The following is a 23,923-nucleotide window of genomic DNA, read 5'->3' as shown; positions in this document are numbered from 1 at the left end:
ATCCTGTCATTGTGCTGTAAAATTGTGAGTGTTCATTTACCTCTTGAAACTAAAGACCTCTTGAAACTACAAATGTAACCAAAGTGATCCCTAACGGGTCCATTTGGTTACATTTGTACACTCTTAAAGTAAAATGTGCACAGAGGGTTTTACTGTGTGGCTTCCTTCTGGACTTCCCCTTTCTAAAACGAAACCATTCATTAGACTACAGTATTTGAAGTTGTCAAACTAGCAATATGTTCACACCCATATTCCATAAAATCTTAATCTGATATTTCATACGAAAGCCAAAGGTTAAAGCAGGTTACTGCAGGAACAATATTACTAAAATATATTTTTACACATTATTCAGTTAATTGTTGATTTAACGTTGCCGGTCTGGGGGTTCCTTTCATAGTGTTTCAGAAATCACACATTGGGACTGTGAATATTTCAGCTGTGAGATTTTATTTTGCTTTAATTCATGCGCTTGGTCGAGGGAAACATGTTCAGGTTATGGGCACATTTTGTGTGCTTGGTGAGAAGTTGAAGACTTAAACCCTATATACTGTATTTTGTGCTAGGATGCTAGGCCTTATGCCAGTGGTGTATGTAATAGCATTGCGTTTACCAATACCCATCATGATGGCTGAGCATCCACTGCAAATAAAGTGTCTTTATTTCTGTGTAGCTTTCCCCTGCAACCATCAATACTGGGGTTGGTTATATTTTGAGGAAGGGTGAGCTTCCAGAGTGTCGTCGACCGCACACTGCAGACGTGTCCGCCCGCAGATTAGTCTCCGCGGACGGGATTAGACGTGTCTTCTCCGCGGACGGAACGCGGATTAGACGCGGCCTCTCCGCGGATGAGACGCTACACTCCATGGACTTGTACACAGTGGCGTACTGGCTAAGTCCCCGACTCCCAGTTTAACATCCCGTACGGGAGGACATACCACCTAAACCTAACCTTAACCCTAACCTCAGTAAAACTAACGTTCACGGGAGGACGGAGCGACGCTGGTGATGCTAACCGCTCCGTCCTCCTGTCCTAGCGTCCTCATGGGAAGACGGTGTGACACTGGTGAGATGCTGCGTGCGTGTTTTTCCCATTGAGTTTGAGCACAACGGTGGGGGCAAGGGGGTGTGGGGGGAGGACGCGTCTGCGGTCGTGGACACTATGGGAGCTCGCCCTTGCTGTATATTTTATGCTCCTATATTATAATATATATTTTGTAAAGTGTTTCTCTCTGATTGGTGTTTCTCTCTCTCCCTTGCTCTCCCCAGGAGTCCGGCAGTGGGGACGATGACCGCCGATCCCATCCAAGGAGGTAAGAGTTGTCCCTCACTGTGACATCACTGTGACATCACTGCTGAACAGGTGTTCGTCTGTGACATCACTATTGATCACTCTTTCTGACCGTCAACACAGAGCTCTGACCATTTCAAAATACCTCTGTCAACTAGGGATGTGACGATAAGCGATATTATCGTTTAATTATCGTGATAAAAAAACACAAACGATAATCGTATTGTGGAGATTTTATTTATCGTGATATCGTCCTCCGTCGTGCACTGGGATCAATTCACCTTTTATTTGCCGAGCTGCATATCCGGTACCACTTAAACCCTCTATAATTGGTAAAAGGTACTTGATACTTTTTTTTCACTCTTATCAAATGTCTTTGCCAAAAAATAGCCCATCTACAAGCTCACAGCGTGTTGTGAGCTTGTAGATCCGCTATTTTTTGGCAAATATCCCCCCCCCCCCCCCCCAGGCTAATGGATATTGATTATCGCGATAATATCGTAAATCGCAATTTCTTTTCACAATCATCGCGATATGAAATGTTCATATCGTCCCATCCCTACCCCAAACTGTTAACAAAAAAGAAAAAAGGAAGGAAACATACATTTTGACATGGCAAATGCCAGTGGTTAGTCGTGACATCCCGTCACATGACACCCACCCGGGTATCGATGTGTGGCGCCCGCACAGCGCTTGCGTTGACGGTACAAAGGGCCATCGCCGTGGCCATTGTGAAGGCCTAGGGGCTGTGGGAGCTGGCTGTGTGTGCTGAAAATCAGGTTCGTCCTGTTTCCAGTCAGCCACAGTTGCAAACCGAGTGCCGGCTCATCATCGGGCTATCAAATAACAGTTTCCTGCTGCTGCTGCACATTGTGTTTATTTGTTCTAGATACGCGTGAATCCAGTCTTTAACTCTAACGCTGCAGTCATCCTGCACTCCCATTGTTTTATTTGGCCCTGGACAACCTCATCCCGAATGCCTGCCTAACCCTTGAATGTAGGGAGTGTATTGTGTACAGTGTGACAAACCTGCAGTGCTTCCGGCTGTCCACTGGAGAGCAGCACAACCCTGTTTGTGTCAGTGATTTGATAATTGGGTCAGGGGAGTTATTGCACTGCTGATCGTGGGTCAGGGATTTGCTGGCAACGCCCTGGTTTAGAGCGGTGTCTGTCTGGCCATTGGAGCTGTTTGCTATCGAACTGAGAGAGCTTTCTGTATTTGTGCAGCTGGGAGTGAAATCCATATTCAAACAGTGGAGCTGTGTGTGTGTGCACACGGGAATGAGAAGTGAATTGGATTTCATCTTGATTTACGTTTATTCGAAATGATTGTTCTGCACTGGGCTCCTGTGTCCCTTATGATTTATATTTGGTTGCGTGCCGTGTCACACCCTGTAAATAGACGAAAATGCATTACACAAGGTCACAACGCATCGCAATGCGGGCTTGTAGATCAGCTGTTTCCGGATTGTGACACTGCACTGGTGCACAAGTATAAATCAAGCTTGTCACTGTATGTCCAGGGTCTTGTCTCTCATTGTTCAGTGTCATTTTCTCAGGTCATTATAAAATAAAACAATTTTTAAAATAACTCTTTTCATGTGTTCACGGAACAAATGTTCCTGTCCGGGGGAGATCACTACACCGTCAGAGAGGGTTCACCACTTCACAGTCACGCCTCGATTAACACTCCCCAGAGTCCACACATTTTATACACAAGCATGGGCAATACATTTTGCCTGTGTTAGTGTATATGTGATGTGTTAGGTTACATTTTGTGCATTCTTTGAGGTGCAACTGGATAAATTAACACCATTTTATTGTGAGCAATGACTTTTGAATTTACATTGATAGGGAGTGAATACGTTATTGTTATGTTATTGTATTTCCCTAATGGGAAGGTTTAGATTTTATTTTGTATACTCTTCCAGTTTATGAAGGATGAATATTAAAGAAGGTCAGTTTGCCACACAAAGTCTGGACTCTGGAGTGTCGATTTACTCTCGCCAGTGAAAAAATGGACACTGACGGGTTTTTGCACTTTCAGAGTTAAACGCACACTCCGGATTTTATGGTGTAGTTGTCAGCACATTTTGCGATGGGCATTCAGTTGCAAAGAATGTAGTTTCACATGTACGGCCTGGGGTACGTATGGAATGTACGTATAGTGTGTGTGTGTGTGTGTGTGTGTGTGTGTGTGTGTGTGTGTGTGTGTGTGTGTGTGTGTGTGTGTGTGTGTGTGTGTGTGTGTGTGTGTGTGTGTGTGTGTGTGTGTGTGTGTGTGTGTGTGTGTGTGTGTGTGTACGTGTGTGTGTACGTGTGTGTGTGTGTGTACGCATGTGGGCGAGGTGTTGCGAAGCAGACAGGCAGACACATGGCTCCAGGTGATTCAGCTGTGCCGTCGTTCTTGGAGAGCTGTAGTTTGGTGTCATTTCAAGTCAGGATCACTGACTGACACACATGCTGCTGCTGTCACCTGTAGTCAGTCACCCACACGGGTCATGGACAGGAGGACTACAGGCATGACCAATAACGACTGTTTGGCAAAGTCATGATCCAGTCATTTTTTATGATATTTATATTGGGTAACAAGTGTAATCAAATGGAACAGGCCCATTTGGTTACAGTTACACTATCAGAGTGAAATCAACACTGAAGATGTTAATGTGTGCGGCCTTTAACCCTTTTAAACCTGGTGCCACCTATCCTATATCTTGTTTTACCTTTCAAACAGGATGCTACCTCTGTGTCTCATTAGTATTTGTATAGTAGTATACAGTAATTAAACCCATTTAGAACGGGTACACAGTATTGTGTATCATTATTTTATGCTTTAACTATTGAATACATAATAGCAGATATACAAGCTCACAGCGCGGCACCGAGTGCCGCGCTGCGAGCTTGTAGATCTGCTATTTTAGAAAAATCGTGAAAATTAGAATTTTGACCCGTGTCTTTTGAATCCTTCTAAGATTTTTTGAAAAACCTGTGTTTCTATGTCAGCAATCTGGCCGGCCATCGTCAAAGAAAAGGTCCTTTTCACTTAACTGGAGCTCAGTTAGTCTGTTCTTGAGAGACTACTATGTCAGTGGTTCTCAAACTTTTCCATGTGAAGGACCCCCAAAATGATATTTATTTGGCCACGGACCCCCATCTCAAAATATTTAGTTCCAGGGACCCCCCAGAAGCAGAGATTTGAGTTACAAACGTTCGCTTTGAAAATACATATATTCAAAGATTTGCACACATTTTCATGACTTTTAGCAGAAAAAAATTAGCAGATCTACTACAAGCTCGCAGCGCTGCACTCGGACTCTCTCGTTTTTAGAATCGGCCTCGGGACTACAGTAAATGGGTTAATGGATATAAACTGTAACCACGCTGTAATCATATAATTCTGGGGAACAGGTTTGTTTACTGTGAATGACTATGATGACACACAACTCTGGAACAAGCTTGTGTGACACAAGCTGCATGATCCTAGGGAAGCTGTACGAGTCATGACCAAGTATAGAAATAATCAAACCTGGATCTTGCTAATGCTTTAGTTTGAGTATATCATTACAGCTTCATATAACAATGTTTGGGTGAAGAAATGTCACCACATAATAAATCTTGTATATATCAGGCATTGACACTAAGGCTTGCCCACCTGCCCCCGGCAGGTAGATAAAACGTCAGGGCAGGTGAAGTTGGCTTTCAGGTTGCCCGACAGGGCAAGTGCTCATTTGAGAGGGGACACAAATGTCTATAAACATGAGATATCTGTCTAAACACCTGAACGTGGCCAGTGCGCTGTGTCTTCTGGTCTGTGGAATGTAAAATAAGAGCACTATTTACCTATAATGTGCTGTTTTTACTGTTGCTACATTTAAAAATAAAAAATAACAAGTGTGAACCCATAGACATATTCAATCATAGCTAAAGTATTTGGTATTTGGATTTGGAGGTATTGAGGTATGACATTTTATCGCACAGGCCCAGAAAGTAAAGAAATAAGTGTTAAATTGAGCGGTAATTAAAATCGTACCTATCATTTTATAAAGGACGATTTACTTTTCGGGCAAGTGGGCATTACCTTCGGGCAAGTAGAACATGACCTGTACTTGCCCGATGGGCAAGTGCCTCTGAGACCATAGTGTCAACCCCTGTATATGTAAAGCGTATGCAGAATTACAGCACACCCTGTCAATGCAAAAACTCGCTATACGTTAGTAAGAAATTGCTTAGCACTGTGAAACTACGACTCTTATGTATCTACAATCCAATCTCTAATATTATGTGAGATTAGAGGATAACAGTTGGAGTGTTATTGGTGTTTGCCAATAAATAACGTGGAAATGTGAGTACTTTGTCCTCTTGATTAGAAATTTTGGGCATTTCTTTCAATTCCTATTTGTGATGTGTTTAGAGGAGAACAGTATATGCAAGATTTATGATTGTAGAGCAATATGAAAAGCAGGTGCAAAAAATGCTAAAATGTCCTACTCCAGTAAAGTAGTTACTTGACTAATATATTACTTAAATAAGAAACAAGCTAGAAAAGTAGCTTTTTTCAAGACTACTCTTTCCGTTACCTAAGTGCCTTCCCCCCAATGATTGCAACGCAACGACTTGCAACTTACGACTACTTGCAACAGAATCCTAAAACCGTGGTTTGTAACAGGACAGTTTCGGTTTGCGATTGGACAAGCTGAATCACTTGTGACGGCTGCAGCCTGCAATGTGGTAATCCAGACCTCTGTAATGGTTTTGTCGCATTGCGAATCATTGATGTGGAGATTGTGGACTGGGCTTTACAGTTACAGTAGTTACATAATGTAAACTGTGTACACAGTCAAATCCTCAGTGTTTATTATTTATCCATTTCCAAACTGATATTTGGTCTTGACTCGTTAGATTTGTAAGCTATCACACTTTTGCTGTGTAAGGGCCAATATGGCATCCTTTCCTGAGTGTCTTTTCCAATATGAATGGCTTACCATTCAACAGTCCATTCAACAGTGACCATTTGTTTATAAGAATGCTTTCTCAAATATTGACCGCAAACTTCAGAGTTATCCTACTGTACTGATTGTGCCATAACAGCATAACTGTAGGCTTCTCTGTAAGTATTAAAAGAGATGGGATATGCGCGTCCCCACAGTTCTTGATACAACTGGTGCTGAACCAAATTAAAAGTCAAAGTAAAGTAACTTTATTTTTAATAAAGCACAGGACAGCATCACTTTATGTACTGTGTTTAGACATCATTTCCTTTATTTACTGTTTAACCAAATGAACCCCAGCATCCCTATTCTAGGCATGTCATATAAGTAAAATATTGTCGATCTACGGTACATGCTCACAATGTGTTGCAAAGTGACACGTGAGCTTGTAGATAGCTATGTTCCGTGAAGTCAAGTGAGTGTGTGTGTGTGTGTGTGACAGTTTCTGTGTGTGAGACAATGAGTTAAAGGTATATTTGACATGATAAATATTCTGGCCAATGACGTGGGCACTTTGAGAACATCAGAGCACATTTCTCACTTCCACTGAGGACTGTCAGTCCATCTCTCCCACAGTGGTCAGCTTCATGTTGCAGCTTGTTGAGAGATTTACTGCTGGTTGATTTCACTTTTCCCTTTCAAGAATGAATGAAGCCATTGAGAAATAAAAGCAAATGCATAATGGATGAATAGAGGACAACAGGCCAAGAACTTTGTGCTAAACCAGTTGGAACTTAGAAGTGTGGATATTACAAGGACCCGGTTTTAAGATTTTGTTTTGACATTGCCACTCCCTTTTATTTTTATTTTTTACAAATGTCTTTATTACATTTTTGGCAGATGTACAAAAAAACAAAACATAAAACAAGTCATTCTAAAAAGTGTCTGCATTTTCAAATCGTAATAGAATAATAGAAGACAGTATGTTATAAAGATTAAACAAAACAAAACATAAAACAAGAGACAAAAACCAGCACTCCCTGTGGAGTGCCTAAGACGTCCCCCCCCCCCCCCCCCTCAGTTTCCCATGATGCCTTGCAAAATACACTTCCGCCGACATCCGGCCGTCCATTGAATTGTATTCATCCTGGCTGCAGAAAAATTTATATATCTCGGCTTCTTTTCCCATGTTGAGCGTTTGATCAAAACTGCCTGTTTTCTATGGACCTAAACGGGGCTAAACACTGAGACTGTAATCAAACATTGCAAACAAACCAGATTTAATATGGGTTCATTTTCTTAAACCTGTCATTTCATTTGCTTTGTCTTTCAATGGTGTCACGCGGCAGACATACTGTAGCCAGTGTACAAACTCGCAATGCGTCAGGCTTCACTGAAAAGAGGACATCAGTCTCACTAATGTACTGTGGCCACCACGGCTGAAGTAACACATGCCGTGTTTAAATATTGGGTTAAAGTGATCCCATGTGATTTGTACTGGACGTTCCAGCCCTTGTGAGACTGTAATCAGACATGGACAATACAGTGTAAGATATGGTTTAAATTCAGACAGGCAACCACTAATGGGATGAGATTGTTATAGGCTTTTCCTTTTTGTCTTTAGGTTGATCTCACTCTAATTTAACACGGAATGTAAATTGCACACATGTAGTTATAGGTAGTTATGTTTGTTTTTTACAGAGCATAAAATATTATAGTTTTATATTTTCCTTTAATTTTAAATGTTTTTTTTTCTTTTTATATATAATGTGGGTAATTTTTTCACGAGCAAGATTTAAGAAGTTAGTTATACAGTGTATGTAAAACAAATATCCCTTTTATGAAGGCAATTGACTCGCATTCATGTAGACATGCCAGTCTCAATGGAAATGTTCACCAATGCCTCCTCAATGCATGTATACAGACATTTTCTGTATATTTGTATTACTTTATTTTGGTAAAGTTTTACCTAACGTAGTTTCAGTTAAAAATATTATGTTTAATCTGCTGAGAGAATTGTTGACGCCAAAAGAGCTTTGTGATTAAGAATCTCACTGGCGTTATCCTATGTAGGTACTGTAGGTGTACTACAGTAGCTGTGGCAGGGTAGTGGGGAGTAGGGATGGGACGATATGAAAATTTCATATCACGATTATTGTTAGAAAATAAATCGCGATTTACGATATTATCGCGATAATCAAAATCCATTTTATCCTTGGGCGGAACATTTTGCCAAAAAATTGCAGATCTACAAGCTCACAACGTGTCGCGACACATTGTGAGCTTGTAGATCGGCAATTTTTTGGCAAAGACGTTTGATAGAGAGTGAAAGAAAAAAAGACTGTATCAAGTACGTAAATTATAAGTACCTTTTACCAATTGTAGAGGGTTGGAATGGTACCGGATATGCAGTTGGGCAAATAAGAGGTGAATTGAACCCAGTGCATGATGGAGGACGATATCACAATAAATTAAATCTCCACGATACGATTTTGTGTTTTTTATCACGATAAACGATAATATCGCTTATCGTCCCATCCCTACTCTGCGCTGACGGCAGCAGGGCCTGGCTGTCTTGTCATAGAGGTCGGTGGATTGAGCATCACCAGCGCTCAGTCAGTCACACGTCTGCAGCACTGCTGCTGTCCTGCGTAAGTGCAGAGACACTGCAGTGCATACCGATTAACATGGGTGACGTCAGAGGAACGGTGGCGTCAGCCGGAGCAGTGACGTAGTGACACTCAGTGGAGCCACTAAAGGGCAGCGGGGGAGACAGAATTAAGAAAAATAGAGTCGAGTTAACTAAAACTGAAAATGTCTTCTTCATGAGGTGCGGTGCACTGCATACAGTATGTTAATCGAGAGGATGTCTAGACTAACGGGACTTTCCAAATGGGAAGTGGTTTATTGCAGTGTTTCTCAGATACAGGAACCGAGAGGGTACCTTGATTGGTTTTCAAATGGACCCTTCAAGGTCTGTAACTCTGGTTCCATTTGTATACATGTCAGAGTTATGGGAAGTTAAAACTTTTGAAATCGATGGTGTATTTTATCGATTGCTGTACCTCGGCAGAATACAGAAGAAGGAAAAGGCTGCAAAATTGTTCTTCTTCCCTGCTGGTCTTTCTCCCAGTATTCCCTGTGGTAACCTAATGTACTGTATGTACACATTGTACAGTATGTATGCAGTCAGCATAACAATGAACACAACGTAATTTGTCACGCCACAGGGCAGCTTGATTAGGCTGTAAATAATCAAATCGAATTGACTTCCTGCTTGACTTCCAGCATGCGGCACTGTTAGCATAATTAATAGGATAGTTATTGTGTGTGTGTGTGTGTGTGTGTGTGTGCGCGTGTGTGTGTGTGTGTGTGTGTGTGTGCGCGTGTGCGTGTGTGTGTGTGCGTGTGCGTGCGTGCGTGCGTGCGTGCGCGCGAAGCTGACACATGCCCTGACAGTAGCAGTGAAACTCATACGTGTATGCTGATACTTTCTCCATGAGAAACTTGCTCGTTCCAATCTTCTGCAATGTTGATTTTAACATCATCTTGTTCACGTTCACATCCAGGTTGCACTTGATTGACAGTCATTTTAACTTTACTTTACTTTACTTACTTTATTTGTTTATTTAGACAGGACAGTACCAGTTCATGGACACAGAGATTACAGATTATGACATATTGCATTATACAACATACAAGATCCTAGTGTAAACCAGCCGGAGTTAGCTTAAAGCTAAATTTCATCTGTTGTCCTCAGAACTGACACACAGGCATCTTGTTAACACCTACGGGTGGATCTAACAACACTGGACTAGACTAAAACTTCAGGGGAAACTTGCCATGTCTTCCCCCTGCTTATGTTCTGTCTCTTACTCATTCCATATGGTGTCACATTGACAGTTGCGCGTGGCGGTTGCACACCGCAAATAGCCAATGAATCTACAAGCTCCCATCGTGTCGCAGTTGTGAGCTTGTAGACTGTCTATTTTTGTGTAATTACAAATCACAAGTATAAACCAGGCTTAAAAGCTAGACTAAGTCCTACACAGCGGTCTCAATCTCTCTATCCTAACATACCTGGGTCCCTCGTCGTTTCCATCACACTCCAGAACGGGTCACTGAAACAATGTTGCACATGTTGAATGGCTGTTACAAAGGGCTCTATATATAGTAACATATCACAACAGAATAGTCGACCTCATAGCAATGGAGTTCACATATCAAACCATTAAACCCTCCCTCCATGTTCCATCTCTGCTCTAGTAACAACAGCATTTCTTCCCCGTCTTTCTGCCATTGCACCAGATGTTGGTAGTGGTCAGTGACGAGTCCAATGAAGTGTTTGTTTTAGAGGTAGCCTGCACCATGATGACACTAGCCTAGAGGAACCTTCATGATCACGGTCAAAAATACCAACCACTTAGAAATACCATTTTAAGGTAAAGATGCAGACTGCTTGTTTTCTTAGTCACAGGTTAGTCATAAGAGGGCTTCAAAAAAGTTGGAATGCCCAAAAAAAGATCTAATCTACTTGCAGAGGTAGCCTGCACCATGACACTAGCCTAGAGGAAGCCTTCATGATCAAGGTCATGAAATACCAAGCACTTAGGAATGCCATTTTAAGGTAAAGATGCAGACTACTTGTCTTCTTAGTCACAGGTTAGTCATAAGAGGGCTTCAAAAACCTGACATGCCTAAAAAGAATCTAAACTACTTGCTAAATACTGATCTGTCTCTGCTGTCATTGGTAGCCGTCATATTGGCAATGCCTGTTGTGTTGCAACGTCTAGTACCCCTATGAACTATGTTTTGTATTGTGAAGACCAACAGTACTCTATACTGCATGCTCAATATCTTTGTCCTTGTACCATTTCTATGTGCACAATAAAATAGCTGTTCTCGATTAAAGAAATGATTAGTCGACTAATAATAGTCATAGGAATTTGGCGATTAGTTGATTTAATCAACTGATCTGTCAATACTGTGTTTGCTGCATACTGTACAATCATGCAAATACCAGTCTTTTCAGGTTGGTGAGGTTAAGATCTTAAAATTCGAATGTAGATCTCAAAATGACTACTACTGTCGGTCAACTGCTGAAAGTTGGTGACTGACAGAATTAAAGTTTATATCTAGATACAAGAGATGGCCATGGACAAAAGCATGTGTTAGTCAAATTCTTCAATATAATCGATTAATTGAAGATTGAGGAGAAAGCATTGCGGACATACATTGTGAAGTGAACTCCGTTTAGTGACGTGGACAAGGGAGCGAAGAGAATGTCCTTTGGGTGTCCCTGGCTGTGTTGTTTATGTGGTGCACTAAACTGATCACTACGGTGACTGTGTGTGTGTGAGGCTGTGGTGACACAGTTACTGTTTAGTACAACAAAAGAGTCTCCGGTGTCTGCGTGCATGTGTGCCACGGCATTCCGCGCTTCGCCAGCTGTCCCTGAACAGTTTGAATGTCAGTGGTCAAATCAGAGGACAGGAAGAGAACACCATGGAGACACGCGTTACGTTCAGCATCACACATGGTGAAGATGAGAGTGTTTTTCTGTCTGGGGCTGCATGGGGAGAGTATGGGTAGGCCTGGCCTGCTCCACTGATGTGTTTGTTTTTAAAAAGTAACTAAAGTAACGTAACTAAGCACATTTACTCAAGTCCTGTACTTGAATAACAATTTTAGGTATTTCATTTACTTTACTGGAGTATTTCCAATTCAGTACTTTTACTTCTACTCCGCTACATCTCAGACTCAAGACAAATATTGTACTTTTACTCCACTTTTATTTCACTCACAATTATATGAAAACTTTAATCACTAGTTACTTCGTAGATTTTGATTATTATTACAAAACATATATTAACCTCTTAACTCATTTAGTGCCACCCTATCACCACTAGAGGGCGCCCAGTGGCCATAGAATAATAGAGATATGCTGGTAATGCATGCCCAAGCCCTGGAGCCATGACTTGCCAGAACACTTTCCTTTGTGCATGTACAGGAAGAGAATGAAGTTAGCTTGAAGTTAGCTATTGGCTACCAAGCATTTTAGAAGATCTATTTTCGGCAATTTAGCCACGATTAAACCTTGCACACCTCATGCATGGGAAAAAAACAGAGAAGAATGAGCTCTAAAAAATCCAATGCAATCCTGGATTGCATTGGAGTGGATTTGTGCAGTTTGTTCACAGCTTTCAAACAAAAAAATCCGATTGGAAATCCGTTCAGGCATTCTTGAGATAATAGCCATTATGTTTTACATGTTATGTAAACAAAAATGGCTGCCCTGTATGTTAGATGGGGTTGTATGGGGGTGGAACATGCAAAATCGCGATTGAAATCATGTTCACTAGATTTGATGGGGTCCAAAAAAAAAAATCAAAAAAAAAATGTTTCAAAATTTTTTTTTTTTTTTTTTATATCCCGAACTAGTTCGGGATAGGCACTCTGGGATGCGATAATAATCCCGAACTAGTTCGGGATAGGCACTCAATGAGTTAAGTTCAGCTCTGTATACATTAATTTCTTTATTGAATTATATTTTTTCCATTTTTCCCAAAAAAACTAAATGAAAAAGTTATCGAAAAGCTCACGTATTAGGAGGGTAGTATGAGTCACCAGAAAAAAAGACGTTGTTTTTGATTAATCTATCATGGTTAAAAGTTACATTGGGTTTGTATAGGAATGGGCCCTGGATGGGGGGTGTCTGATAAAATTAACATCAAATATCTAAATATTGAATCAAGCAAATTAAAATCTGTCCAGGGTGTTCACAAAAGCCTGAGTAGACGATGAAATGACCAAAAGTTTTTTTGAAAGTGGAATATCCCTTTAAGTAGAACATGTGAGTTGTACCACTGCCATTTAGGCACTGCAGTTACACCAAAGTCAATTCAAAGTAGGGCAGGAAGAACAGAAAAGGCTTTAAGCCCCTCTTATGACACAGTTCCAGGCAGGGTCAGTCAGAGGCACTCCTTTTTTGACAAAAGATGTAACAAAATATGCCTGGGTTACTAGGGCGATGATTATGAAAGAGTGCAGAATGAAAAGAAAGAGGGAAATGCTGATATTTATTAAAGATTTTGTGACGTGCGAACGTGCGAGCTAAAGCGGGAGATGCCATGATGCAACATGGCTCTAAATGACATGTGCATAATCTACCTCACGGTCTAGTTCACTGGATCTCAAAGTGGGGTACGGGGAGTCGGGACTTGATTTATTCATAAATTGTGTTTTCGAAAAATGTGGACAAATGTTCTATTTTTCAAATGGCTGTCGGTCTTTGGCCAAATGCATATAATATCAGTTTTGGGGTCCTTGACATGGTAATGTTTGAGAACCACTGGACATGGGGCACCCCAGGGCCCCACTTTGCTGTGTTCTTTAACAAGAGAGGAGACCACTGTCTGGCTGCGATTGAGCAGACAGTGGGATCATGAAAATGACCTTTAGGAAAGGGAGACGAGTGAGCAGAAGAAAGAAAGAAGCTTTTTGACAGCTTCTAGGGGTCAAAAGAGAAGCTTTTGACAGACAAACAGATTAAAGACGAAGGTAAGAAAGGGAAGTAGGCTATTGTGTTGAACAGGAAGCTGAGGAGATCATCATTAGAGATTTGCTTACTGGTATGTGTGTGATGATTAGGTGAATAACGTTTAGATAAAATGGGAAAAGTCTGTTTTATGGTGATTGGTGTGATTGTCAGGAATTCTAGGCTACCTTTATTATTATCTCTTTGGAAGTGTGAAGTCATTGATTTATTGATTGATTGATTGAGACTTACTGTTAGTACTTCATCATGAAGTAGGCCTACTTACAGTTTGAAAAGATAAGTACAAGGAAGTACATTACAACAGTGGTAACCTGTAGGTTGCCCAGGGGGCAACCCCAGATTATTAACTTGAAACATTGTATTCTCACTCAATAGTAAAAAAAAACAACATAAAGTTTAAGTGAATAGAGGGTATCTGCACATTTCTAAAGTGACAATTTAAGGACTTTTTAATACCTCTACAATGACAAATTAAACATTGGCCAAATTGTCAAATATTAGAGGCAGAAATTGTGAAAATAGCCGATCTGTTGCGAGGCGTTGTGAGCATGTAGATCTGCTATTATCATAATAGAACCGTGTTGTACAAAATGTAATTCCTCAACTAACTCTTAGTGGGGGCCCCCATTTAAAATATGATTATTTTGGGGGTCGCGGCCTGAAAAGGTTGAGAACCACTGCTTTACAACACCTGCTAAAATATATTTGTTTCCCCAAGAAAGCCTATGGCTGTGTTATTTTCCATTTGTGTTGTTGTTTATCTTTTGCTATTCAGGTGGCACAGCCACTGATCATGTATGTATCCTCAGTGTGCAAATTGTGCAATCGATCCGTGCCATAAATCGAGGCCGGAGGGACACGGACAGATCGTGTTCCCGGTCACAACCACCAGGCTCACGGGGTTGTTTGTTGCCTGGAGGAATCCTGTTTGATTTCTCAATCTTGATCCCCAATGTTTTTGTGTTGTTGACATTGACACACACTCACACACCGTGATGTCCACGTCGCGGTGTTGTCACGTGTCGGGTGTCGCTGACTCCGGTCTACAGACCTAGGATCGGTTGAGTCTTATCGCTGTGGTTCTCAAAGTGGATTCCAGGGACAATGTGGGTTCCTTTATTGGCGTCTAAATAGACCCTAACAAGTCTGTAACTCTGACAGTGTACAAAATGGAACCAACATTTGGTTCCATTTGTATACTGTCAGAGTTAAGGGGAGACCTTGAAATGTAAACGTCTGAGAAACTCTGCTCTACATAGCAACACATTAAAACTGACCCTGGATCTGTGTGATCAGTTGTGCTCTCTGTGCTGTGACGCTGTGTGTCTCGGCTCTGTGATTGGCTGAGGCCTGCAGTCTCCTCCCCTCTCCAGCTGTAGATTTGTACCGCAGTCCCCGTGCACGCACATGCAGAGTCAGACATACACACACATACGGTACAACACACACACACACACACACACACACACAGAGCACCTGCTTGTAATGAGGACTCCATTCATTTAAACCTGTTCTGCGCGCTGGTTATACCTTTATTGTTGTTTATTACTTCGAGTTCGGGGAGTTTTGAAGCGCCTTTTCTTGTTTTAAAGAGAATAACACGTTTATATTTGAACATTAACTCAACGCTACGCTAAATAGGCGTGAGCGCGTGACAAACGCACCCCTCCAAGAACGTTAAACGGGGAGCGGGTTCCCATGGAGTCCTGTGTTTAGGAATATACCGTGCTTTATTTATCTGGGTTTTTGCTGACTGAGTGACAACGCAGCAGCGATGCCTCCCGGCGTTGTTACCCCGCCACGGAGCTCCACAGTCGGCTGCTGCTTCTGCGCCTGTTGCGGGATCTCGCAAGGAAGGACCGACCTGCAGTGAGTTTACAATACAAAGCAGACAGATTCGTTTAGTCTAGATGTACGTGTGTTTTTAGACTATGCTTTAGTTGCTACTTGCTGCAGTTGCTAGCATTCAGTGTTTATTTTGGACATCGTTGAGACACGACAGTCAACAGCTGACAAGAGCACAGAGGAGTTGCCATAGTAGCTATGAATAGAGTAAAAGATTTATGGTCAAAACAAAACGTTTTTGTTTGTTAAGGTTAAAGCTCTATATGCTAATAGTAATCAATGCTATATAGAGTTTGTTCAACAGGGGTCTCCTCCATCTCTCCTTAGCTCTTTAATAACCAGACATTTCATGTTCAGATGGGTTGCAAATGTCATCCAATCAGAATCGGTGTCCATTTATCAGGTTACATTTGATAGTGTTCCCGTTTCAATTTCTTTATGTCATCAGTTACAATTTCATTTGTTGATCCTCCTTGTTCCTTTATGAGTTCTCTCTCCTGATTGGACAAAATTGGCATCCCGACCTGAAAATGTATTTTCTGTTTTACTAAAGTAAAGAGAAGGAGAAACCATGCTGTTACATAACAAACTCGTCTTTAGCAATGACTACTATCTGAATATAGAGCTATTTAACACTTTAACAAAAAAAAAGCACTTACCCTGGTAACCCTACCATAAGATCTGCAATCTGTAACCTCTATGTCCTAACCAGGATTCTAACCCTGGTCTCCTGCTTATCGAAGAGACCGGGGAGATATAATGTGTCTCCATTTCTCGAAATAAGAATTGGAAGACCATCTCACCATCTAGATGTACCATACAAATTGGTTAAATACAGTTATATACCGTACTTTTGTTAATTAAAAAATAATGCCCCAGATTGTGAAATGATTGTTTTGAGTCCTATCATATGTCCTGTATTATCCAATGACTATTTAAAACCCTTTAGTCTTACAGTATTTTTCCAGTTGATTGTTTTGGACATAAGGTCAGTTACTGGCAACATATTCAATGTTTGCACACTGAGGAATTCCCAGGTATCAGACTGACTCCCAACGGTGTGAGGATGAGGAATGGTCCTCCCCTTCCTGTCCTCCTTCCAGAGAACCCTGCTCTGCCCTGTTTGTGACTCATGGCCTCACACGCAGTTGGCAGGAGGCGCCTCTGTTGTTTTTAAAAAGTGACTGACTGTTGTGGTAGAGATGCACCTGAGGGCATCATCATAGCAGAAAGACTCATTCAGAGGATGTGGTGAACGTGTCAATAGATGGATGCTACCTGATGTATTAAGTAACAAGTGAACACTTGTGAACCACTTACCCCACATTAAGAACTGCGGCCGATTCTACTACAAAGGCCTTCTAAATCTGTGGTTCTCAAACGTTTTCGTGGCATGGACCCCGAAAACGATATGCATTTGGCTGTGCCTGTGAACCCCCCCCCCCCCCCCCCCCCCCCCCCCCCCCATATGTGTGAAAATGTTTTCTGCCAGGCAACCCCAGAAGAGAAGATATGTGTTGACACTTGCAAGATTTTTTCAAAAATAGCAGATTTACAAGTGACATGCTGTGAGCTTGTAGATCTGCTATTTTGAGAACCACTGTTCTAAAGTTTAAGAGTTTTCTGAAAAACGTATGTTGCTATAAAATCTAAAATGACACGGATGCTTTCCCAGTTTTAATGAGCCATATTTGAAGATGGCCGACCTGCAAGCTCACACATTATTTATGACGCGTTGTGAGCTTGTAGATCTACTGTATTATTGAGATTTATTTTGTGTGCCTATAATGACATGCCCAACATATGGGGTTAATGTGATTAAAAACATAGTTTGTACACCCATTTTCACACCCATTTCACACGGTGGCGGCTTTCCTTGTGCTCTTTGTAAGATTGCCCGTTGCAGAAGAAGACCAGTGATTATGCTTATCTCAGCTTGAGAGAGTTCAAAGTCTAGTTCCTGTTAGCAGAGCTCTGCCTCAGCTCCATGGAAATACTGGCTGGGGAGGGCAAACAGTGTTTATTAAGGAAGTACAGAGACCGAGTTTAATTACAGCATCCTGGCAAGGTGTGTGTGTGTGTGTGTGTGTGTGTGTGTGTGTGTGTGTGTGTGTGTGTGTGTGTGTGTGTGTGTGTGTGTGTGTGTGTGTGTGTGTGTGTGTGTGTGTGTGTGTGTGTGTGTGTGTGTGTGTGTGTGTGTGTGTGTGTGTGGTGTGTGTGTGTGTGTGGTGGGAATTCCATGGAGCCAATAACATCTTATTTCCTTGTCTGCAGGCTCGCACATGTGTGGTTGGTGTTTCTGGTCTGTATAGGCTAGGCTTTAGTTGGATGGGTGTGTGTGACAGATCCATGTTGTATGTACTACATACAACAGGTGCATGATGTTAGGTGCACTAATGTAAATGCTACATGTGTTCATGCATGGGTTTACCTTGCTTATTGTAAGTCGCTCTGGCCTCTGCTAAATGCCCTAATTGTTAATAACTCGTATCACGACAAGTACTGTTGGATCTGGGCCCTGTTGACACAGGGAGTTCTGCAATAGCTGAATAAAATAACATGGGTGTTTTATTTTTCATACACAGCAGTAGCACAGGGCTAGCAATGGGTTCACAGGTTTAATTAATGCATTGATTGAGTAATTGTTTTTTATTGACAATGCATGAAAAAAAGGAATGATAAAACAAAAGTGTGAGCTTTCCATTGTGGTCCTTTATTAGTTCCAGATTCCACGCAGTCTTAAAACAAACACTGACGATGACATCTTGAAGTGTGTTTCTATTTATACTACTATTATTAACTCTTATCTCACCTATTTAAAACTAGGCGTTTGCATATTAAAAAAATAGTCTGGTGGTTTTTAAACGCCTTTTGCTGTTATGTACCGTATGTTATTGTCATTTGTCTCTCCATAGGAGAAGGTGATAGAATGCAACCCTTTCCCAACCCCTGTGCTCCCATACGGCCTTCTTGGCCTTCAGACTATATTTATCCCCTAACCCCCCACCCCAACATTTGACAGGGACAGGGCCAGCGAGAGGTCAACGCTGTTGCTGGGCTTGCACTGTAAAATCCTTAGTGCTCATTTTACTCTTAAGGTGTTTAAAGCTCCATTTGTTAAATGAACACTCCTGATTTTACTGTGTATTACGCCCATCTCCCCAAAAGTTTAAACAATAATCTCACTAGGACTTTCTGTTCCATCTTTCTTTGTTTGTGGGACATTCTTAACTACCACAACAACTTGAATTAATCTTCCCCAGGCATGGAAATAACCTCATAAATGTCAGCGCAGTTTGATGAGCGCCTAATACGCCAGGCGTCAAAGTTCCATTACCATTAGTACTGTATAATTGCATTGTTCATTTAACAGCCGTTCCAAATGTGTTGGGCTGCAGCTGCCCCGTTCTATGCCAACCTGCCAAGTTAAGCTATCTATCCATGAGCCATAAAGTTGATGTGATCTCTGCCAAAGCTTGTTAAGTCAGTATTGTTGTGAGAGAGACCCCGACTTTATGAGCTAATATAGAGATTAGCTGTTCGTTCTGTTCGGTTGCAAGAACAGTTTAAAGCTGCTATCCATAATTTTTATGTCCTTTCTGAGATCGAACCCGGTGTCCTTGGTGGGAGACCAAACATCTGCTCACTCATAGACGGGAATCCCTGCTTGGCCTGGTGGAGATATCATGCTTATGAGCACGAGGCAGTACTACTTTGTCATTCTGTTGTTTTCCTGACACCCCTCGTCTGCAATGACCCCAGAGTCCCAGTCAGTCAGTCACCCTCTTTCTGCCCCCCTCCTTGGTTCTCTCTCCTCGTGCCTCTTTCTTGTCATTTTATGACCCATGTCCAGTACAGTTAAGCCAGCACATTATTACAACCAGCTGTGTGTACACTACACACACACACTTGCATCTTTGTGCAATATGAGCACACATGCACGTAATTTCCCATTCTTGATCATGCAGGACATTATCTGTGTTTTGTAAGAAAACACGGGAGTAAATTACAATTACGGTCAAAACCTTTTTTTAGACGATATCTCCACACATGCAGTTCATGCAGTTATTGCACAGACATGGTCAATTTCTCAAGTAGCCTAAATTAAAACAAACAGGAATATTGTGTGATTAATTCAACTCCTGCCTCACGCTCACTTGGGGGGGCAAAAAAAACAACGTGACAGAAACTTTTTTGTCTGTACTTTGGGACACAAACACAGCGAAACCCTTGAGTTACTGTTAGTAACTCAAGAGTGTACATTTTATACACTGTCACACAGAATCAAGGTCAATATTCACACAGTGAAATCCTCCGTGTTAGTAACTCAAGACTGTACATTTTATACGCTGTCACAACGAAACAAGGTCAATATTTCACGGCGAGTTAAAGAAACCTGTTTGGATACTACTCAATATAAATAGTTGGATGTGGAATGTTCGCCAACGCATTTTTAGACAGTTTATCCGTCAGTAGGGCTGTCACGATATGACATTTTACATGACGATTAATTGTCACTCAAATAATTGGCGATTAACGATTTATTTGTGTTTTTGTTGTGTTGATAATTACATTTCTGTTTGGCTTTTAGGCTTTGAAGTTGTACATGGTAGATATGACACATAACCTAAATATACAAAGAAATTACTGACATATTTGACAACTTACTTAAAAAAAAAAACTTTGATAGTGGAAATAGCCGATCTACAAGCTCACAACGCGTCGCGATGCGACACGTTGTGAGCTTGTAGATCTGCTATTTCCACTATTTCAGACATTTTTCAACATTCACGATTATGGCGACTATGACAAAATAATTGCGATAATGTCAAATAATCACGATTAGACGATTATGTAATAATTGTGACAGCCCTATTCGTCAGGCTCACAGAGTGCGTCTTTGGTCTCTTGATTCACATTGATTCCCTGCCTCGGGTGTTGATATCATCTCTAGTTTTTCTTTGTTGCTCATCCTATATTTTTTTTTTGTTCTTCTCTGTCCAGCATCAGCGAGAGCTTCCTGACGGTGAAAGGAGCTGCCCTCTTCTTGCCGCGGGGAAATGGCTCATCTCCTTCATCCGCCTCTCGCTTCTCACAGCTCCGCAGCAAACACGCAGGTGAGACGATGGTTTTTCTTTGCGTAAATGTGCCTTTCCAGTGACCCACATGACCTCATATAAAAGGTGTACATGTACAAAGAAAAACCGTGTGGTAGAGCAACACAGTTGCCAAGGGTGCACTGACACACTGCCACACTTCCTTGCAATGTGCCAGCCAACGCAATATACATTGAAGAATAAAAGAGTTACTGCACTCTCGTACCTGCCGGTGCCAAAAATGTATTGCGGACACACATGGATTTAAGTTCTCAGTCGCTAGCCTACGACAGTCATTTGGATTCCATTGAAGCCAGCATGTGTTCTATGAAAGCATGTTTGCAGCAAAAATAGCCAAACTACTTATTGAGAGCTTTTTCCCCCCCGTTTTGTTTTGGTTATTTTTTTAAAGATTCAGGCATTTGATGTGGTCAGTTGAGAAGCATTTTCCATAAAACTAATGGTCACAGGTATTTCATAAAAGCAAAGGTTAAAGCCTCAGTCTGAAGGCCAGTCTCTCTCCGAAACCAAACTTTTCGTCTGAGATGTTCCCGACTTTCCGACGTGCAAAGTTGTCAGAAGTTCCAAGTGACATTTTGTAGTTGAACCGGACGAAAAGTGCGGTTTCCGAGAGAGTATGGACAGGCCTTGTGCTTTCATCACCTTGTTGGCAGTACTGTATGTAGAGCAGCAGGAACTATTACTGAATCGTGGTCATTTTACACATTGTGTTAATTTCCTAAACAATTAACACAATGTGTAAAATGACCACGATTCAGTGCTAGTTTGGGAGTCTCCTTTCACACTTGTTTCACAACTGCGTAATAGGACTTTGCCATACCCATTTTTATTTCTGTGGTGAGATTGGGAAACGGAGACTTAACGTTCTTCAGGGTAGAGAGGAGAACATGAAAGCTGAGACATAATTTGTTTCTGTGTCTGTTTATGCCTAAACCAGGAGACCTCCAGCAGCATCTGCAGACCATGTTTACTCTGCTCAGACCAGAGGACAACATCAAACTGGTGGGCATGCACACACACACACACACACACACACACACACACACACGGACACATATATGCACAAACCAATCCATTTTCAAATCCAATCCAATATTCACTCGCAGAAGGGGTAATCTACCATCCAAGGGCCTATAAGCACAACATATTTATTCTTTAAGTGAACATTTTTAACTCAAATCTTTGCTTGTGGGCGTACCTGGAACAACATTTTTTTGGGGGGATCGGCGACCAAATGCATATAATTTTGGGGGTCCTTGACAACCACTGACATAGAAAACATCAGGATTTTCGAAGATATTTGTAGAATTGGCCTTGGGTCTTATTGGGTTATAAGCCCTGTTTAATCATACGGATGATGCCTCGCGGTACAAATGGCAGATCAACATGCTCACAACCGCATCAGTGTGAACTATTGTGTTACTTTTTGTTAACTTTATGTTCTTTTCCCTACCTTCCTCCCCGTGTGTCTCTAGGCGGTGCGTCTGGAGAGCACTCAGCTCCTGGGCACTCGCTACATGGTGGTGGTCTCCACCAACGGCCGTCAGGACACAGAGGAAAGCGTGGTGCTGGGCATGGACTTCAGTCCTACAGACAGGTGGGTTTGTTTGTACTCGCCATTAACCCATTTAGGCCTGAACACATTATGACGCAATATTTTATGCTTTAAATATTTAAAAAATAGCAGATATACAAGCTCACAGCGTGGCACCGAGTGCCGCGCTGCGAGCTTGTAGATCTGCTATTTTTGAAAAATCGTGAAAATTAGAATTTTGACCCGATTCTATAAGTGTCTTTTGAATCCTTCTAAGATTTTTGGAAAAAACCTATGTTTCTATGTCAGCAATCTGGCCAGCCATCGTCAAAGAAAAGGTCCTTTTCTCTTAACTGGAGCTCAGTTAGTCTGTTCTTGAGAGACTACTATTGTCAGAGGTTCTCAAACCTTTTCATGTGAAGGACCCCCAAAATGATATTTATTTGGCCACGGACCCCCATCTCAAAATATTTAGTTCCAGGGACCACCCAGAAGCAAAATTTGAGTTACAGACGTTCGCTTTAAAAATACATATAATCAAAGATTTGCACGCATTTTCACGACTTTTTCAAAAATAGCAGATCTACAAGCTCGCGCTGTGAGCTTGTATATCTGCTATTTTTCACTGGTTAAAGCAGTCAATAATGCTAGGCCTAAATGGGTTAAATATAATCACATCAGCTTTTGTGTCATTCGGAGTTATTTGACTACTTCACCGCCCTAACAAAAACTGAACATGCTGACTAGACCTTGTTCTTGTCTGCCTTTCGCCTCTTCCAGCTCATGTTCGGTCGGGCTGGTGTTGGCGTTATGGAGTGACACGTTGATACACCTAGACGGAGATGGGTAAGCTAGCTCATGGCAACCGTGTGTGTGTGTGTGTGTGTGTGTGTGTGTGTGTGTGTGTGTGTGTGTGTGTGTGTGTGTGTGTGTGTGTGTGTGTGTGTGTGTGTGTGTGTGTGTGTGTGTGTGTGTGTGTGTGTGTGTGTGTGTGTGTGTGTGTGTATTTGTTTGTCCTGAGACAAGCCCAGGTTTGCCTTGGGATTATGTATCAACCACACATGATTGCAATATGTATATAAAAATCTATACATTAACAAACGTTACAAATTCCTGTTTTATCAATATTTCAATCATTTCCCAATACAGGGACAAACTCTTTACCCCAGGGTAAAGAATTTGTCTGAACCTTTTTTTAACCACTTTAAACCTGCTGTCTGTCACTATTTTGGGCAGTTTTTCCTATGGTGCCTCCTGGAAGCGTGACAGAAACGGGAGGCTTGGCATGTCCCCTTTGTACACCCCTTCATTCTGTCTCGTCCGTCTCTGTCACCCCTGTCTAACCTCTCCTCTTTGCCCCCTTGCCCCCCACCCCTCCCCTCCCCCCAACAGGGGTTTCAGCGTGTCAACGGATAACAGAGTCCATGTGTTCAAGCCCGTGTCAGTGCAGGCCATGTGGTGAGTTCCACTTGTTTGGTGCATTAACTGCAGCATCACGTTCTCTTTTTAACACTTGCACATGTCACATGACACGCCAGTGGTGTAAAGCAGTGTTTCTCAAACTTTAAAATGTCAAGGTCTTTGACGGGTCCATTTGGTTCCATTTGTACACTGTCAGAGTTACAGACTTGTAAGGGTAAATTTAGACCCCCC

At 41.8% G+C, this 23,923-nt stretch overlaps 1 protein-coding gene across 1 annotated transcript in view; it reads left to right on the top strand.

Annotated features, from left to right (window-relative positions):
- Positions 1–23,923, top strand: part of ssh2b (slingshot protein phosphatase 2b) — a gene marked incomplete at its 5' end in the record, with an annotated part of 41,834 nt that overhangs the window by 7,978 nt on the left and 9,933 nt on the right. The window contains 6 exons of the mRNA XM_080749203.1: positions 1,267–1,310; positions 20,624–20,736; positions 21,674–21,738; positions 22,212–22,333; positions 23,051–23,116; positions 23,663–23,728. Coding sequence (XP_080605329.1) covers positions 1,267–1,310; positions 20,624–20,736; positions 21,674–21,738; positions 22,212–22,333; positions 23,051–23,116; positions 23,663–23,728 — 476 coding nt within the window. The remainder of the gene's footprint in view (positions 1–1,266; positions 1,311–20,623; positions 20,737–21,673; positions 21,739–22,211; positions 22,334–23,050; positions 23,117–23,662; positions 23,729–23,923) is intronic.

Source organism: Nannobrachium achirus, assembly GCF_963921795.1.
Source record: "Nannobrachium achirus genome assembly, chromosome: 19".
Classification (NCBI taxonomy): Eukaryota; Metazoa; Chordata; class Actinopteri; order Myctophiformes; family Myctophidae; genus Nannobrachium; species Nannobrachium achirus.
The sequence above is the reverse complement of the archived record's forward strand: the minus strand, read 5'-3'. Positions and strand labels throughout refer to the sequence as shown.